This window comes from Alligator mississippiensis, chromosome 7 (genome assembly GCF_030867095.1).
Source record: "Alligator mississippiensis isolate rAllMis1 chromosome 7, rAllMis1, whole genome shotgun sequence".
NCBI classification, from domain to species: Eukaryota; Metazoa; Chordata; order Crocodylia; family Alligatoridae; genus Alligator; species Alligator mississippiensis.
The window spans coordinates 7,913,778-7,931,656 of record NC_081830.1 but is presented as its reverse complement, the minus strand read 5'-3'; the positions used below and the strand labels follow the sequence as shown (position 1 = coordinate 7,931,656).

Below are 17,879 nucleotides of genomic sequence, written 5' to 3'. Positions count from 1 at the left end.
TCTCTCCCCTGTCCCCAGCCCCTTCCCATGGTTGGGATTCATCTGAGGGGGCTGGTTTAGAAGTCAGGACAGAGGAACCAACCCCCATCAGAGCGACAGGTGGGGGCTCTTCCATTCCCTTCCCTCAATCCCTTTCTTCTTCTCTCCTCCTTTCTCCCCTTCCTGCTCTTCCCCTGCCCTGGCTATCTCCAACGCTTTTGCTATCTTCATGTCCATCCATCCATTTCCCCTCCAGGACATTGGGGTCCTTCAGGGCCTGCACGTTTCTCAGCCCCTCACAGGGGTGCCCAATGTTTACTTCAGCTCACAGATGAGCTGTGCCACCTCACACAGGGACCTGCAGACCAGGGCAGTCATTGTCTGCTTCTGCCTCAGTTTCCCCCCACGCTCCCTGCTCTGCAGGGCCAGGAGGGGCTCCCTGCAGCGTGCCAGGTGCTGCACTCCCTGTCTGTGATCCAGGTCTCCATTGCTCCACACTCTGCACAGACTGGGAGAGGCAGCCCCGCACTGCACAGCCCCAGGGTGGGCAGGGAAACTGAGGCAGATGGCAGGGAGCAGGGCAGTGACAGAGCCAGGCAGAGAACCCAGGTGTCCTGAGTCCTTTCCCAGATCCCCAAGCACCTCACTGTGCTCCCTCCTTCCTTCCTGCCTTCTCAGTGGCCTAGCTCAGTGCCCCTTTCCGCCCCAGCTCTCACCCCTCCCTTCTCTCTTCCAGGCTCTTTTCAGACCCTTCCAGCTCCGGTGTCACGTGCAGGTAACAAGGGCCTAAAATGTCCCTGTCCGGGGTGTGTGGAGTGGCTGCATGGAAGGGGGTGCTAGCTAGGGCAGGGGGGAAAGAGACATTTCCCCTCTAGGAGGCATCAGTCCCAGCCTGGCTGGGCTGGGGAGGTGGGTGTCCTCCTCCTGGTCCCACCACAATCCCATGGCGGCTGCTGCCCACAACCAAGCTCTGGGGTACAGGACAGGGACTCGATGAAGTCCTTCAGGGCTCAGCTGAGCCAGGGCTGAGGGACAGGGACAGACCCCAGGGCACCGCATGCCACGGATGTCTGTCCCCATCCAGCCATGGAGAAGGTGTTGGTAGGTCTATGTGGGGTCAGCCAGTCCTGCTGGAGACAGGGGGAGATGGAGGCTGCTGGGGTCTGGGGAGGTTGGGGGCTCCTAGGGTGATGGGGAGGGAGGTGGGAGGACTATGGGGGTCCAAGGAGGGCAGAGAAAGGGCAGAAGGAAATTGGGGGTGTCTGAGCTGCTGGAGTTAATCGCATGGAGTTCAGAGCCAGGCTGCCCCCAAGCCCAGCATGTGCATGGCTTCTCTCTCTTCTTTCCCTGCAATGTTTCCTTCCTCCCCAGCCCTCCAGACACCTGGCCTGGACCTGTTCCCCCAAGCCCCGCTGCTGTCACTGAGCCCTCAGCATCACACGAGGGGGCAGCGTGTCTATGGGGGGGGGGGTCCCAGGAGGGCAGGAAAGGGGTGGAGAGAAATTGAGGGTATCTGAGCTGCTGGAGCTCATCATGTGGGGCTCAGAGCCAGGCCACCCCCAAGCTCACCAGGTCCCTGGCTTCTCTCTATTCCTTCCCTGTGATGTACCCTTCCTCCCCAGCCCCCCAGATGCCCAGTTTGGACTTGCTCCCCCCAGCTCCGACACTGTCGCTGAGTCCTCCATGCCCCGTGAGGGGGCAGCATGTCCGTCTCATCTGCTCCCCCCCGAAGGGGTCCCAGGCTCTGCAGTTCCTCTTCTACGAGCTCCAGAGCAGCGGGTACTGGACAAGGATGACGACACAGGACACAAATGCCTGGAAGATCCCAAGGAAGGAACCACAACGCAGCTTGACTTTCTCTTGTGTCTACTCAGTTCAGGGCAGCCCCCAGAACCAGATCCAGTCTCACCAAAGCAACCCGGTGACACTGACCCTGACAGGTAATGGGAAAGAGAGAAACCAGAGAGCCCTGCTGTCCGCATGCTGCAGCAGCACGGGGCTGGGAGCCAGAGGGAAAGGGGCCAGGTGGGCCATGGCATGACCCAGGGTTGGGGGTGTCTGGAGCTGATCCCCTGACTCTGGCTGGAGCTATCTGGGCAGTAGTAACAAAGCGCCCTGGTATAATGGAGGATCTTCTGCCTCTGGATGTCTGGGCTGGACTGGGCCTGATTCCTCCATGGGGAAGCCCCTTTTCCTCCCTGGGAACAGCTTCTTCTGACTGCAACTTTCCTATCCCTCCCCACAGATTCACAGTCAGTAACCCCATGCAGTTATCCGGCCTCATCCCAGCCAGGTCACCACCTCGCAGCCAGCACGGATCCCCCTCGGATTCCCACCTCGCACCCTCCGGACCCTTCCCAGAATGGCCCTGGACATAACGTCACATCTCCAGACTCGCATGTGATCTCCACGCTCTCTGCCTCCAGCCCTGCCACATCCCAGCCAACCCCTGAGAAAGACACCACAGCCCTCCCATATCGAAATGGGATGTCCCCACTGCCCACCTCACAGTCCCCACTGCCATCCCAGCATACCCTTCAAGATGACATCACAGCTGCACAGAACCCGGACAGGACCCCCGCATCATCCACCCTGAACACAACCACCTCCCAGACTCTGCACTGCTGCACTGTCACAAATACGACTCAGACGTCAGAGGAAGGTAGGAGGAGCTGGTGAGATATGACAGCCAGGGCAGGGGCAGGTGTGGGCAGCAGCAGGGTCCTGGGAGCCAGGACACCTGGGTTCTGTCCCGACAAGGCAGTGGGCTCTGATGTTTGCAGAAGGGAAGAGCTGAGACCCCAGACTCCCAGGTCTAGCCCTGCCATTCCAGGGAGCTCAGTTTCCTCAGTTTCTCCACCTGTGACATGGCCACAGTGCTCTTGACCCTGACTGGGGCCACTGGATGCTGGTAGCAGAGGACCTTGGAGAAACCTGCCTCCCTCATAACACTACCTCTGGGAGCCAGGGATGGACTGGGCCTAGCGTCTCCACAGAGCACTGAGGATTATGGAAGAAGGCCCTTCATCCCCTGTGAAAGCAGCCTCCAGCCCCATCTGACTGCACCTTTCTTCCCCGTCCCCACAGGTCTGCATGCAGCACTCACCTCTGGGCATCCAAACTCATCCCAGCCAGGCCACAACCCTGCACCCTACATGGATCACTCTAGCACCCCACCTCTTCCCAGCACACCCTTGGCTGTGACATCACCACCTCCTCAGGACCACAGAGGACCTTGGCACCACTCAGGTCCAGCCACAAGCATCCACAGGACCTCCCTGTTGTCCACCCCACCCCACCCCACCCCCTTCCCAGCATGCTTCAAGCTACACATACTTCTGCAAACCCCCCGCACCCACCACCTCAGTCTTTCTACTGCAGCAGGGCCTGATGGGGGCGCAGGAGTCCCCATGGCCAAGGTTGCTGGCCCCATCCCCACTATAGGGCTCCAGTCCCCCACACATAGAGGGGAGACAGCTATGAACATCCAAAGGGGCATTTGGACCCAGCTAGGGCATAAGTCCCCAGGGAGTGGGGTTGTGGGGGCAGGCATCAGGGGTAAAAGGAGGCCAGAAGGGCATCATTAGACCCATCCCATCCATTCAACACCCAGACTGCATGAGGCAGGCAGAGTCCCACCCTCAAGGGGAAGGTCCCCAGCTGGGTTAGTAGATGCCTGGCCTCCCCCTGGTACCCCATGGCCTTCTCCCTCCTTCCCATTGGCAGACGAAGACAACTTCTTCCTGATTGTTGGCTTCTGTGTTGCGGGGGTGCTGGTTCTGCTCCTGCTGCTCATGTTTCTTCACAGGAGGTGGAGGGGTGAGTGGAGAGTAAGTGGGACCCAGGTGTCCAGGGGGGCCTGTGCTTACTCCTCAAAGGGTGCCCAGTCAGCTCAGCCCTGCAGGGATCAGTGTGGGTTAGCAAGACCCCTCCCCAAGACCTGTGGGCAGCTGGGGGATCCTGGACCCCAGAGTTTTGGTGCAAAGGATTATGGGGAACATAGGTAGTTGCCTCAAAGAATTATGTGTCATCAGCTAGAGCAGGACTAGTGCAAGGAACTATGGGTAATGCAGGGGGTCAGACTCGATGATCTATTGAGGTCCCTTCCGACCCTAACATCTATGAATCTATGGGTAACTGCATGCCACACAATTCCAATGCAAAGGTAGTGTCAGCTTTGGCTACAAAGCACTGCATGTCATTTTGGTACCGCACACGTCCAGTGCAAAGGACTGTGGGTAATGTAGGCTGCTGTTGTTGCAAGGGATTGTGGGCCATCAGCAGTGATCATGGTTTTCTCTGATAAAAAAAAACATTCCCAATTTTTGGATTTAAAAAAGGAAGCCCAAATCCACATTTTTCCATGATTAAAATGAAACTCCACTAATATAGAGAAATATATAGTGGTGTTTCATTTTAATCACAGAAAAATGTGGATTGGGGGTTACTTTTTTTAAATCTGAAAATTGGGGATTTTTTTTAATCAGAAAAAACCTGGGTCCCTGGCCATCAGCTAGATCAAGACTAAAGTGCAGGTGTCATGGCTAATTTGGGTACCAAATGATTTCAGTACAAATGGGTAACAGGGCAGCAGGAGTCAGACACAAAGGACTGAGAGAAGCTTGCAGGAAGAGAAGGCAATGAGCTGGGAAGGGGGTCAGGGACCTAGGAGTCCTGGAAGCCCTGCAACTCCCCATAGGAGAGTTGCACCTCATGGGAATGTTTTGTGAGTCTCTTTCCCTTCTCTCCACAGAAAGAAGACAGACATCCAGGTATGTCCATCCAGGACCCACCTAGGGGACATGCGTGCATCTATTGGAGTCCATATATCTCCTGGCTTACCAGTGCATCCCCCCCAACACACACACACAGACCCTGGGATGGTACCTCAAGGGGGCAGTATCTCCTGTATGTGCAATGCTCCACCCCAATGCCATCCTGGGAGCTGCCCTTCTCAGCATCACCCCATGCAGATTCCTAGTGGCACTGACCCCCTCTGTCCCCAATTCCACCCCCAGGTCCCACTGGAAAAGCAGGGAGTTGCGCCTGTCTCGGCTAAAGAGGAGGTAAGATGGGAGTGGGGGTCTGTTCTCCCTGACTCCACCCTTTCTGAAGGCTGAGATTGGCCAGGCTGCTGTTGCCCTTCCTGGCTCCACCTACCTACAAGGGATGAGATTGGCCAGGCTGGCTCCAGAGAAGGTCTCTTTTCTGGATCCACTCCCTCCAGAGGTGGGCTTGTTCTAGGGGCATTGCCCTTCCTAGCTGCATCCCTCTGAAGGTTGGGATTGGTTGGGTTTGTTCAATGGGTGGTCCTCTTGCTGGTTCTAGCCCCTATGATGGCTGGAATTGGCTGGGCTGGTTCTAGGGGTGATCCTGTCATTCTTGCAACTACAGCAATGCAACCAGCGCATTCAGGCTTCAGCCCTCATACCCCCAGGTCTCTAGTTCAAGGCCAGGTGCTGGCAGCAGTGGGGCAGAAGGCAAGAGCTTCTATAGAGCTGGGGCAGGGGTCAGTCCCAGACCACAGGGGCTCAGAGGGAAGATGGAAAGAAGGAGAGAGGGAAACATGGGGAAGAGAAAATGGATGGGAGGAGGATGGCAAAAGAGACACAGAAACAGGAAGCATGGGGGAAACCCACAATCCTTTGGCCCTGCAAGGCCATCTAGGTCTGAACTGGCCAGGCCACTCCTCTGATCATAGTGGAGCTACCCCACACCCCTGCCTTGGGAAACAACTCCACTGGCTGAGCCAGTGCAGGTTCATAGGGTTGGGGAGCCCTCAAATCTCTCCCCTTGATTGCCCATAGACCCCACCCCTCTGCCTTCTCAGGTCCCTGGACACTGTTGGAGCCTATGGGAACAATACAAGTAAGAAGCCACCACTTGTCCTGTGTCTCCACAGGGAGGGGGTGGGGGGCTGGTTCCTATCCCCTGACCCCAGTGCCCCATGGAGACCACACCCATGGCATGGGACAGCTGAGCATTACTGTACCATATGGGACCTGCCCTTTAAGGGGAGTTTTGATTGGTTCCAGTGCTGCCATCTAGTGGTCAACCATAGGAACTGAACTGTTTGGCGGAGGGGGTGCAGATTGGATGGAGGGGCTAGGGGAGGTGGAGCTCATGGCCCCTGTGCTCAGTCCCCAAGGATGAGAGTGCAAAAGGAGTGCTCCAAGCAGAACCCCAGGACTGGGGGCTGCTGCCCAAGAAGGAAATAAGCAAGAAAGTGGAGCCCAGCAAGGAGCCAATGTTGCCCAGCACCAAGTTCAAAGACCCAATGAATCCTTATGTAAGTATTTCCCCCTTTGCTGTGACTCCTCCCACTTAGCATGGCCTGGCCCCCCAGCCCTCCTGCACCCCACTGTCCTCAGCACAGCACCCCCTCAGTCAACCCTATAACTCCACCCCAATGAGACACCCCCCCCGTCCTGTTCCCCATACCACCCCAGCAGAGTTGCCAACACAAGAATTTCTTTTTTACTGACAATCTGAAAACTTCTTACTGACAGCCAAACTTTTTTACTGATACATGTTTTTTACTGAAAGGTTTTACATCTCATAAAGGTAACCCTTCTACCAGGCCCTGCCCCAGTTAGAATGGCTGGGTTCATATGTATAGGCTTAACACCAACCATAGTAAAAAAGTTTGTCAGTAAAAAGTTTGCAATAAAAAAATGTTGGGAACCCTGCTTAACTGCAGCAATGGTTTTACACCCTGCTGCACCCACCTCAGGGCTCCCCTTCTCACCCCCACACCCTGATGCCTCCAAATTGTACCCTGAACTATTTTGCTCCCACTCCCCACCTTACCTCCATGGACCATGCTCCTCCATCCCAAAACAGACTCTCCAAAAAAACCTACCTGTGACCCAGCAGTATTACAGGATGCCAATGGGGCTTGGCAGCAACACATGGTTGGAAGTACAGAATGGGTGCAGACACTGGATGGCACTCCTCTGATCCATCTGCCCCTCAGCTTGCCTCTAGCTTCTTTCCCACCAGTCCATCTTGACTACTTAGTGTTTTTACAGCTGGCTCCATTTGATTTTTTGCGGGGTTTTTTTGTTTTTTACTAACAGGCCTTTTTAGCCTAATTTTTTTTTACTGATTTTTTCATAAATTTACAGACAATTGGCAATCTGTCCCCCAGCAAGCCACCCCTCACACCCCACACCCTGTAGCCTGGTACGCCCTGCTCCCCTAATGGGCCCCTCTCTCCTCTTTTCTTCTGACTCCAGGACATTGACCCTACCTATTCCCTCCTCACCTTTCCCTACTCCACCTTCCAAACGGGGGAAGCAGAAGAGGTTTTCACCTTAATTGAACCTGTCTACACTGACCCCCTGTCCCTCCACTGCAAGCATTCCCTCAACGGAGACTTGGGTGCATCCCGAGACCTGCAGGAATGAAGTCTAGTGGGGGCTGGAATCCAGGACTCCTGGGTCGTCACCCAGCTCTGAGCAGGAAGTGGGGGCTGGTGGACAGGAGAGGCCTGGGAGACAAGATAGCTCCCAGACCTGACAGAGGACTAGAGTCTAGTGGATTGGTGTAGAGGCAGGGCTAGGAGCCTGGACTCTTGGGTTCTTTCCCCAGCTCTGCTACTTCATCTTCTTGTCTGCCCAGACACCTGGGTTCTCTCAGCTATGGAAGGGAGTGGAGTCTGGTGGGCTAGAGCAGACAGAGGCTGGGAGCCTGGATACATGGGTTCTCTCTCAACCCTGGGAGGGCAGTGAGGTCCTGTGGCTTCAAGGAGGGTGGGCTGGGAGCCCAGATTCCTGGGTTCAACAGTGTAAGTGCATGAGCATGTATTTTTCTTCCCTGTGGGGCTCTGTACAGTACAGCTTGCATGCTTTTCTAATGTGTATATGCTGACACTACTTCCTTGCCTGCCTTGTGTGCATGTCTCTCTCCATGCAACCCCTTTGAACAAATAAAAGTTTATTTCAAATTCAAGTAGTCTCCTTCCATGCATTGTTGAGGCTAGACAGAAGGACAGACAGACAGCTTGTTCCCTGCAGCACAGATGGACTTGTGTGCACTCCGGCCTGCTAAAGAAAATCATTCCCATGGAGATGCCAGGCCCTTTCTCTGATCTGTAGAGCCAGATTTGGGGGGGGGGGGGAACGACATGGAGCCAAGGACACCTGGGATCTCCCCCAGCTCTGGGAGAGTGGAGTCTGGTAGGGCAGAGGGGCCTGGAAGCCAGGATGCCTGGGTTCCCTCCCAAGCCTGGGAGAGGGGTAGAGGCTAGGAGCCAGGACTCCTGGGTCCTCTCCCACCTCTGAGAGGGAAGTGGGGTCTGATGGTGGGTCCTAGGGTGGATCAGAGCAAGAGTGTGTGCTGGGAGCCAGGACACCTGGGGGAGTAGGATGTGGTGGCTTGGAGCCCAGACTCCTAGGTTTTGCTCACTCCTGGCACACTGGCCCAGGCCCTCTCCACACCCTGTCCCAGGGGAATGTTGGAATTTGCACCCCCCACACACGCACCCTGCACCTCCCCCGGCTCTGAGCTGTCAGGTCCAGAGTCCAGCTCAACTTCCAGAGGGACAAACAGCCGCCCACAGGGGCCACCTCGCCAGCAGTACAGGACAGCCAGACACCCCCTGCTCCCCAGCACCATGGAGTACGTCAGCGCCCTGGCTCCTGCATCGCTGCTGCGGTGAGTAGGGGGCAGCCTCCTCCCCCCCAAATCTAGGGGGTTCTGGCACAGGGAGGGGTCCAATATGAACTCCACCCCTGTGGGAGGAAGTGGTATCTCCCCATTCTCCCTGCATCTGGATGGTCTCTTCTGTCCTACCCCCACAATAAGAATGGTCCCTCCCATTTCCCCATCATCAAACTAGTATCTCCCACTCTCCTCCTACCCAAGCAATAGCCCCCCTATGCACAAAGTGGTCCCTCCCAGCTGCCCCTTCTCTCCTCCCCTCTCAGGGGAAAGTGGTCCCTTCCACCTTCATATTTACCTCCTCTTCCCTAGATTCCCGACACCCCACCCCCCCATAGTGGGAACATGATCCATCCCATCCCCCCCACTGGAATGATTCCCTCCACCTTAGCCCCCCCCACCCCATGCTCTTCCCCACAAAAGAGAATGGTCTTTCCCACTGTGAGCCCCAAGGTTGTCTCCCTGAGCCTCCTTCTCTACAAGTGAATGGTCTCTCTTGCCCCACTGCACCCCATCATAGGCAACAAAGAATGGCCCCTTCCTGCTCCTCCATCAATACACTCCCCCTACACCAGAGAATGGTGTCTCCCACGACCACCTGCAAATGGTCTATCCTGCCCCACTACAGTCCTCCCCTTCCCCAGGGAATGGTCTCCTCCATATACCCTATTCCATCCCCTAGAGAATGGTCTCTCCCACACTCCGCATCCCCACTCTACCTTCCCCTCAAATGGTCTTTCCCAAGACCCCTGATTCTAATCCCTCCCTCCAAGGCCCGTGTTCCACCCCCAAGAATGGTTTCTTTCCAACATTCCCCTCATGAGACCCCACCCCCAAGAACAGTCCCTCCCATACTCCCCCCACCGTTCCACCCCTTTAAATATGGTAGCTCCCAACCCCCACCATTAGACCCGTGCTATAATGGTCTCTCTTATGCTCCCCTTTCCTACCCCCCACCAGAGAATGGTTTCTCCTGCCCCTCCACATTCTACTCCCCCACCAACACACCTTCAGTAAATGGTCTGTCCCATGCCTCCCTTCTGCACACCCCCCCCTAGGGAATAGTGTCTCCTGCCACCCACATTCCACCCCCTTGCCCCCAGAGAATGGTTTCACCCACCCCATGCCCCCTTGCCCACAGGTCGGTGTCCAGTGCAGGCACAGAGCTGTCCCGGCGGGTCCTGGCCCCCCGCGCCACCGCCCCACGCCCCTTCCGCCTCTGCGACCACCGACATGGCGCCCGCAAGGGCCTCATGGCTGCCAGCCTGCCCGAGCTGCGCTGCAAGGTGAGTGCCCCAAATCTGCACCCCAACACCCACCCTTAACTCAGCCTGTGCCCCCAAACCTGCCCCTGCAAACCCTAACACCCACCCTTAACTCCAGCACCTGCCCTAAACCCACCTTATGCCCCCAAACCTCTCCTGTACCCCAACACCCACTCCTGCACCCCAACACCTGCCCCTAACCCACCCTGTGGCCCCAGCCTGCCCTGCATCCCAACACCTGCCCCTAGCCCACCCTATCTATGCCCAAACCTGCTCTGTACCCACAAACCTGTCTGTCCCACCAAATTTACTCCTTCAAATTTCACATCTACCCCAACTACCCACCCTGAACTCCTCAAACCCACCCCCAGGGCACCCAAGCCCACCTGCACCCCCACACTGCAGCCTCTGGGGGGTGGAGGTTGGGGTGCATGGGGGTCAAACTGACCTGTGCCCCTCATGCCCACACCCTGCCCTGAGCCCCTTCCTCCCCTCCTGTCCCAGCCACCCTGTCCTGCCCCCCACTTACTCCTAGACCTGCCAAACTCCACCCTGCACCCTTCAGTAAGTTCCTGCACCCCCTTAAACCCACCCCACACCTACACCCCATCCCCCATCTTGCACCCCCAAATCCACAGCCCCACTCTGAACCCCCAAGCTAAGCCCAAACCCCCACCCTTCCCCAGGACCCCCAAAACTCTGGCCTGCTCTGTGCTCCCCCAGAGGCCACCCCTGCAACCCAAACCTCCAAGCACTGCCTCCTGTCACTTCTCCTAGCACACCAAAGCCTCACTACCCTCCAAATCTTTTCCCACCCGAGCAGGGGCTGCTGGATGGGGTGAGATACCCCATGGCATGGCCCTGCCCCCCCAAACCCAGCTGCATCCCTGGTGGAGGGGTGGGAGGGCAGCAAGATTGGTCCCCCTCACCCAGCCAGTGCTGCTGCCATGGTCCCCCCAGGCACAGGAGGCCCTGCAGGTGTCAGGCCCTGCCTCACTGGTGCTGGAGGAGGATGGCACAGCTGTGGAGAGTGAGGACTTCTTCCAGAGCCTACCCGACAACACTGGGATCATGCTGCTAGCTCACAGGCAGAGCTGGAGCCCCCCCAAGGTGAGAGGCAAGCCCCAGTCCCCACCAAGTGCCTGGGGCCCAGCTCTGGGTCCCCAATGGGGTTAGAACAGGTGGGGCTGGGAGCTTGGATGCCTGGGTTCTTCCTGGGGTCTGGGGGTGGGATGAAAGCTGGCAGAGCAGGTAAGGCAGGGACATCTCCATTTCATCCCTGGCTCCTAAGGTGGGAAGGAACTAGGAGCCTGGACCCCCTGGGTTCTCCACCTCGCTGTAGGTTTGGGGTGAAGCGGGTTAGAGCAGAGGGGGATGGGAGCCAGGACACCTGGTTCCTTCCCAGTCTTGGGACATCAGTGTGGGTTGGTGGGCTGGAGTAGGGGGGCTATGTGTACATCCCCCAAAGATCCCCCCTGAAGTCCCCAGGCACCCCCAATGCCCCTCCCAACCCACTCACCCCCACCTTCCCCCCCTCCCCAGGGGCAAGAAGGGCTGTGGTCAGGGGGACTTTGATCTCCCCACCCATGCAGGGGGGTGATGAGGCCCAGGGCCACAAGTTGCAGAGAGGTAGGGGGGAGCTCCCACCAGCCCTGACCTACTCCCCACATCCTGTTTACCTCCCAGGGTGGGAGCCGAGGCCTGAGCCGGGGCCGGGAGAAGCAGGGTGGGGACATCGCCCGCGTCACCTTTGACATGTACAAGCTGCACCCGCGGGACCTCTTTGGGAGCCTCAGCATCACGGCCACGTTCTACGGGCTGTACTCCATGAGCTGTGACTTCACCTGCCTCGGGCCCAAGAAGGTGCTACGGTGGGTGCTCTGGGATGGGTGCATCCCTGGCTGCACAGCACCCCCTGCTGGGGACAGAGCAGCCAGGACCTGCCCTGACAACCAGTGTTTCTGCACCATAGCCCCCCTCACCCCAGCTCCACAACTGGGGAGCCAGGAACTGGACCCCACAGCCAGTAGATCCTGGCCCTATGGCTCCCCACTACCGTGCTGGGCTGGGAGAAGCAGGGACTTCCACCTCCCCTCCCCACACCCCCACCCTGCAGTGGGGCTGGAGAGGCCAAGACCTCCTCCTACATCCAGTTCCCATCCCATGACCCCAAGCATCCCATGGTGGCACTGGCATGACCAGGACCCACCCCCCAGCCAGTTCCCCTCCCCCACAACCCCTGCTCACCCCCCTTCTCTCCCCACTGCTCCCCAACCCTACAGAGAAGTGCTGAAGGTGATCTCGGCTGTGATGCAGGGCATGGGGCGCCTCCTCCTGGGAGCCTCCAACTACATCCGGCGCCTCCTGGACGGATCTGAGACCTGGTACCAGCCCGCCCGGCTTCAGGCCTGCAATTGAGGGGCCCTGCCCCTCTATCCACGATCCTGTGATACTGCCCCTTCTAATGACCCCCCACCCATCCTGAACCCCAATCAACTCAATGCACAGATGAAGCTGCTGATTAAACTGGAGATAGTCCATGTCATCAGCCACCTTTTTTTTAACATGTCCATGCAGCTGGGTATTCAGGGTCCCCATCATAGTAATCCCGGTTGCTCCCAAGCACATGAAGCGCATGGAGAAATAGATGCTTTTATAGAAAGATGGGGTAGAACCCAACTCCTGCTCAGCTGGGAGCAGATTGCCCAAGAGAGGTCAGAGCAGCCCTCCTAGCAAGACGAGTCCTCCAAAAGCTCTATAGCTCAAAGAGCACTGGATACAAGAAAACAAACACTCACGCACACTTCCCAGGTGTCCCCTTGAGTCCTCTGTGATCTCTGGTTAGGAGCAGAAGAACATAACCTTTTCTTGCTTTGTTGTCTCTGTGGTTGCAAAGTCCAACAGTCTTTCTAGCATACAGTTCTCTTTGTTCCCCCAGCCACCGTGGTTAGGAAAAGAAGGGGCATGAGGAGCTTTTCTGGCTCCCCCCAGAATCTCTATCATTTCAAAGGGCATAAGGGGCCTTTTGGGGAGTCAGTCCTCCAGTGCCTTTAGGATGAATGGGGTCAAAAAGAACCCATGGCAGCCCTCTAGCACTTGGTCCTCCAGGCTCTCTGTGGCTAAACACAGAAGGCTGACAAGGAGCCCCAAGCTAGAGTCCTCCAAGCTCTCTCCAATTAGTCCAGCAGAGCTTCCTGCTGCTCAGTCTTCCAGGATCTCAGCAAACAGCTCCCGACGCCGCGTCTCAGCCTCCTGAACCTGGTCCCAGTCTTTCCGGCGCTTCCGGAAATGGGTCAGGGCGAAGTTGCGGACCGCATAGCGCCCAAAGGGGTCATGACACAGCTGCTGTTCCTGTGGGGCTGGGAGAGGAGAGAAAGCCTTGAATGCAGCCACCTCTGGGAAGGGGCTGGTTATACACATGCCCAGCCCCAAGCCCACAGTTGCTTCTGGGGAGAGGCCCAACTGCTTTGAAACACAAGGAAGAACCCCAACTTGGGACAAGAAATTGGGGAGCATCCCTAGTCAACCTCGTATTGTCTTCTAGACTCTCTATGGCAGGTAAGGAACATCACATCCCCACCCATCCCACCCCCTCCAAGCCCTGGGCCAATATAGAGTCCTCCAAAATCTGCAGTTAGCCAAGTAGAGCCTTCACAACTTCACCCCCAGGACACACGGGTTCCTCAGGCCCTTAGAGACAGATGAGAGGGAAGAGAAGTCTTTACCAAGCTCCATAGCGATCTTCTGCTTCTCCGGGAGGGTGGCCCCATTCCACACAGCATCCAGAACCCGGCTGCCATGTTTGCTGCAGGCCAGAGACCCATAGTGACCCTGGAAACATGGAGGGGGTCAGTTTGGAATGCTGCGAGCATTCCCAAAATAGTACCCCAAGCCCCCACTCATCTCCTCAGCTCACCTCCCCCTGGCCTCAGGCTTCCCCACAGCAGCATCCTCACCTTAAGCTTTCGCAGCACCTTGCGCCTCTGCTTGGGGGACACCGAAGAGCTGGCCAGGAGGGCGTTGTAAACGTGGCTGCCAGCTGAGCTGCAGGCCAGTGTCACCAGGTCTAGGGCAGGCAGCGCTGCCAGGCTGTGCAGCACAGGGCCAGGGTTGGCAAAGTGCAGCAGGTGCTGGAGCAGGAGGGAGCCGTGGAGGGAGATGGAGCCAAGGGCAGGCAGGGGCCCAGGCTGGCATAGGAGGGAGGAAGATAGAAGAGTTGGTGATGGCAGCGAGGGAAGGTGGAGGGCAAGTGGCAACCGCCCACAGGCACTGCCAGCAGCACTTCTCTCAGGGGGCGCACCACCATTCTCAGGGAGTATATGTGCATCCGTGTGCACCCCCTATGCATTGCCAATGTGCCTACAGGTTCCTGCAATAGCACCTCCTGCCAACTACCGTATTTACCAACAGCCACACACAATTCCTTCCTCACCTCAGAAAATTGGGGTGCATGTCTTAAAGTCCTGCAGGCTTTGGCCATGCAGGGGTCTTCCCCTTCCTCCCCCAAAAGCAATGGGATTAAGACAAATCAAGGCTTTTTCAGCATCCTTTTGCACCTAATTTAGTTACAACTGGGGCAGGCTTATCCCATCATGGCTGGGGAGGCAGGCTAAGGGGACGCTCTTCCCCTACAGCCAGTATCCTCGACCCAATACAAGAGGCTGAGGCCTCCAAAGCTGCCTCTGGGCAAGGCCGTGCCTGACTGTTTGAAAAGGTGCATGTGGTAGATTAGTTATGTATATTGATAAATTAAGCCAATGCTAAGGGGTTTAGCTTGTGGGATTACTTCTGTCAGAGACTATTTGACTAGACAGAGCTGGTTTAGGTCTTGAGCAGGGAGCTGGACTATCTGGGACCTCCAGAGGACCCTGCTAGCTGGGTTGTTGCATTATAACCACCCCCCACACAGTACCTAGAAAGTGACACCACCACCCCCACTCCCGTTACCTGCTGTTCTGTTGCCCCCAGCCCCTCCTCTGATGGGTAGTAGGCCTCATAGGTCTGCAGGGAAGCAAGGAGAGGAGCGCAGAAATCCTGGCGGGCAGGTGGGTCCCAGCAGTGGAAAGCCTGTGGTGGGGTGGAAAAGGGGGTAAGAGGCAGGATCCAGCTACTGGGGGGGAGGCACGCACACGAAGGACACAGGTCTAGGGACTCACCTCTAGGACCATCTGCAGCGCCTCCTGCTGGTGGGCACCATGCTGCCGGCAGGCTCTCAGCAGGGCCGTGAGCACCCCAGGGTGCCCACAGGCCAGAACCTCCTCCAAGGCTGGGCCCAGCTCTGCCAGCACCTTCCCCAGCTGGGAAAGGAGAGAGAAAAAGTAAGGTGGGGGAGAGGTAACCCACCTCCTTCCTGCCCCTCAAGCATCCCCATGCCCCTCCTACCTCCCAACCAATACTCCTGCAGCCTCTTCCCTCATAGCTCCCCACCCTCCCACTTACCCCAAGCCAGTTCCCACAATCCCACCACTCATTCACCATCTTGCAAGGGGCGGCAGCAATGAGGTGCTGGACGGTAAAGTTGGCCACACCGTGCCCCGCCAGCACCTGCAGCTGGCCCTGGAAGTGATGCCGATACAGCATCCGCAGGGCCCGGGGCTCCGACACCTCCAGCACCTTGTCCAACACCCGGCTGCACGTGGGGTCCTTCAGGAACACCAGCAAAGGGCTGTGGGGAGACAGCAACCATTGGTGAGCAGCCCCACAGCCCCCTCAGCCAATCAGGATGCATGCCTGTGCCAACTTCCCCCAGCTTCTGACCAATGAGCTAATCAAAAGCCACTTATGTGGCTAGTGGTTTGATTCCAGTCACAAGCCACCAGCCCTGCTTCAAAACCAATAGCTGGGACAGGGAAGCAATTTATGAACCACAATTAATCAAGTACCCAGAGACAAACCCACACCATTCAGCCAATCACAGTCCTGCTAAACCCATCTCTCAGATCAGCCTGCCAGACCCAACCAATCAGAAGTCTCAGCTGCATGGCCAGAATCAACCATGAACCTGGATCCCAGCCTTGTAACCAATCAGAATGGGTTCCAGTCACAGCAAATACCAAGTCCCTCCCCTTCCAGCCAACCAAACAGAAATGAACTCTACTCAGCTTCTTCACCACAGCTGCCCAAAATGCACTCATCTGACAGCCAATCAGGACACACACCCACTTGCAGCTGAGCTAGGCAATCCCACCAGCCAATTGGGCGGCTCACCTGGATGTGGAAGAGGCATTCCGGGAACTCAGGTAGCCAATCACAGCACAGCACAGCTCAGCACAGGTCTTGGGCAGCTTCTGGCTGGTGACCTCCAGGGCCACCTGCAGGCAGAGGCTGGAGACTCTGTGGGGCACCAGCTCTGGGGAGGAGAGAGGGGCAGCAGAGGTGTAAGCGAGGGCAGGTCCTGCCCCAGCCAGGGACACGGGGGCAGGGGCAGCTCCCCGCCTTGCCAGCCCCAGCACAGGGCCTGCCAGGTCTCACCAGCCAGGTGCTCCTGGAAGCTGGCGACGATCCCCTGCAGACAAGCCAGGAAGGACTCGGGCACCTCGAACTCCAGCGGGCCCTCACTCCCCGCCTCGGCCCGCTTCTTCTGCGGCACAAGGGTCCCTGAGGGCAGGAGGAGAGGGGGAAAGGAGCAAGACAAGAAGCCATCAGGGGAGGGGACAGAAATCCCCCTATGCAGGGGGAGCCTTCCCTTGTCCCACCCCAGGCCCTGCTACACCAATGCAAGGGCTAATGGGCAACGTTACCCTCTCCCAGCCCCACTGTAAGCGCCCCCTGCTAAGGCTAAGGACTCCTGCCATCCAATGCCTCTACCCCAAAGACCCTTTAAGACACAGCACCTCCCACTGGGGCAGCTAGGACTCCCCCAAAAGCCAGCCCTGCCTCCCAGACCCCCTCCCCTCACCCCCACCTGCAGGGCCTGGGGCAGTGCAACCCCCCCAACCCAGGCAGTGCCCAGGAGGGCCCCAGTCCGGCCTCACCTGCCCCAGGGATCGGGCGAGCAGCAACAGAGCCCACCAGGGCTCCCCCCAGCACCCGCAGCAGCGACCGCAGCACGAAGCTGCCGTGGAGGTCGGAGGCCAGGGCGGGCAGGTTCTCCCCCGTAAGGGCAGCCGCAGCCTCCAGCACCAGCCCCGCTACCGCCTCGCCCCCCTCGGCGCCCAGCAGGCGCACGGCACGGAGCAGGGCGGCCTCCAGCACCCGCGCGCCGTGGTGGTGGCCGGCGGCCGGGCGCAGGGCGGGCAGCAGCGGCCGCAGCAGGGCCGAGAGTTGCGGGGCCGAGGTGCGGGGCAGCAGCTGCTCCAGCAGCCGGGAGCCAGCGGGGTCCAGCGCCACGGGCAGCTCCGCGCCCGCCGCCTCCGCCAGCACGTTGGTCACGAAGAGATCTGGAAGGAGGGGAAAGGGAAGGTGAGACCCGGGCAGACCCCGGCCCCGCGCCCACACCCCTGCCCCGCAGCCCTGCCCGCACCGTGGTCCCCGTCGGGGCCCAGCCCGGCCTGCAGCGCGGCCAGCGCCTGCTGGAAGTACTCGGCGGCCGCGGGCTCCAGGCGGGGCAGCCCCGGGGCCGCCCCGCGCCGCGCTCGCCCGCGCAGCCCCATGGCCCGGCACCAACTGAGGGCGTTCCCGGCCTGCACCGCGCCAGGGGAGGGGAGGGGCGCGTGGGGCCCATCCCGGCCTGCACCGCGCTACGGGGGATATATCCCGGCATGCAACGCGCCGCCGGGCTCACTGCGGCTGTACTCCGGGGGCAAAGCATGTCATATCCCGGCATGCACCACGCAGGGGGTATCTCCAGCTTCACAGCCTCTCGAAGTAGGAAAGGCAGGGGGGTGTATCCCGGCATGCCCCGCGCCGCGATGCCTCTCTCCATCCCACAATACACCGCGCCTGCAGCCCTGCCTTCCCAGCAGGCCCTGCGCTGCCCCTCGTGGGCGGCTCCTCCCCTCCCAATGCTGTGCACAAAGCTAGTCCTCCTGT

At 58.5% G+C, this 17,879-nt stretch overlaps 3 protein-coding genes across 4 annotated transcripts; 2 read left to right on the top strand and 1 right to left on the bottom strand.

Moving 5' to 3' along the window:
* Positions 1 to 1,592: 1,592 nt before the first annotated feature.
* LOC106737713 (mucin-2) lies at positions 1,593 to 7,926 on the top strand. The gene is made up of 8 exons (XM_014602998.3): positions 1,593 to 1,919; positions 2,225 to 2,641; positions 3,706 to 3,798; positions 4,733 to 4,751; positions 4,998 to 5,045; positions 5,810 to 5,847; positions 6,120 to 6,268; positions 7,218 to 7,926. Exons 1-8 carry the CDS (start codon positions 1,610 to 1,612, stop codon positions 7,386 to 7,388), a joined length of 1,245 nt encoding a protein of 414 aa, XP_014458484.3. The 5' UTR covers positions 1,593 to 1,609; the 3' UTR covers positions 7,389 to 7,926.
* Positions 7,927 to 8,495: 569 nt separating this feature from the next.
* On the top strand, positions 8,496 to 12,453 carry CIDEB (cell death inducing DFFA like effector b). Its single transcript, XM_006259731.4, has 5 exons — positions 8,496 to 8,637; positions 9,785 to 9,929; positions 10,869 to 11,018; positions 11,595 to 11,779; positions 12,191 to 12,453. Exons 1-5 carry the CDS (start codon positions 8,597 to 8,599, stop codon positions 12,324 to 12,326), a joined length of 657 nt encoding a protein of 218 aa, XP_006259793.3. The 5' UTR covers positions 8,496 to 8,596; the 3' UTR covers positions 12,327 to 12,453.
* Positions 12,454 to 12,546: 93 nt separating this feature from the next.
* On the bottom strand, positions 12,547 to 17,537 carry NOP9 (NOP9 nucleolar protein). Of its 2 annotated transcripts, none has more exons than XM_019485831.2 (10): positions 17,371 to 17,537; positions 16,883 to 17,287; positions 16,380 to 16,505; positions 16,116 to 16,257; positions 15,348 to 15,573; positions 15,065 to 15,205; positions 14,856 to 14,975; positions 13,865 to 14,095; positions 13,634 to 13,739; positions 12,547 to 13,267 (listed from the first exon to the last, which is right to left on the bottom strand). In XM_019485831.2, exons 1-10 carry the CDS (start codon positions 17,498 to 17,500, stop codon positions 13,110 to 13,112), a joined length of 1,785 nt encoding a protein of 594 aa, XP_019341376.1. In that variant the 5' UTR covers positions 17,501 to 17,537; the 3' UTR covers positions 12,547 to 13,109. The 2 variants fall into 2 exon arrangements, with proteins under 2 accessions (XP_019341376.1, XP_006259794.1); XM_006259732.4 differs by having other exon boundaries at positions 15,384 to 15,573; positions 17,371 to 17,535.
* Between the last annotated feature and the right edge of the window lie 342 nt (positions 17,538 to 17,879).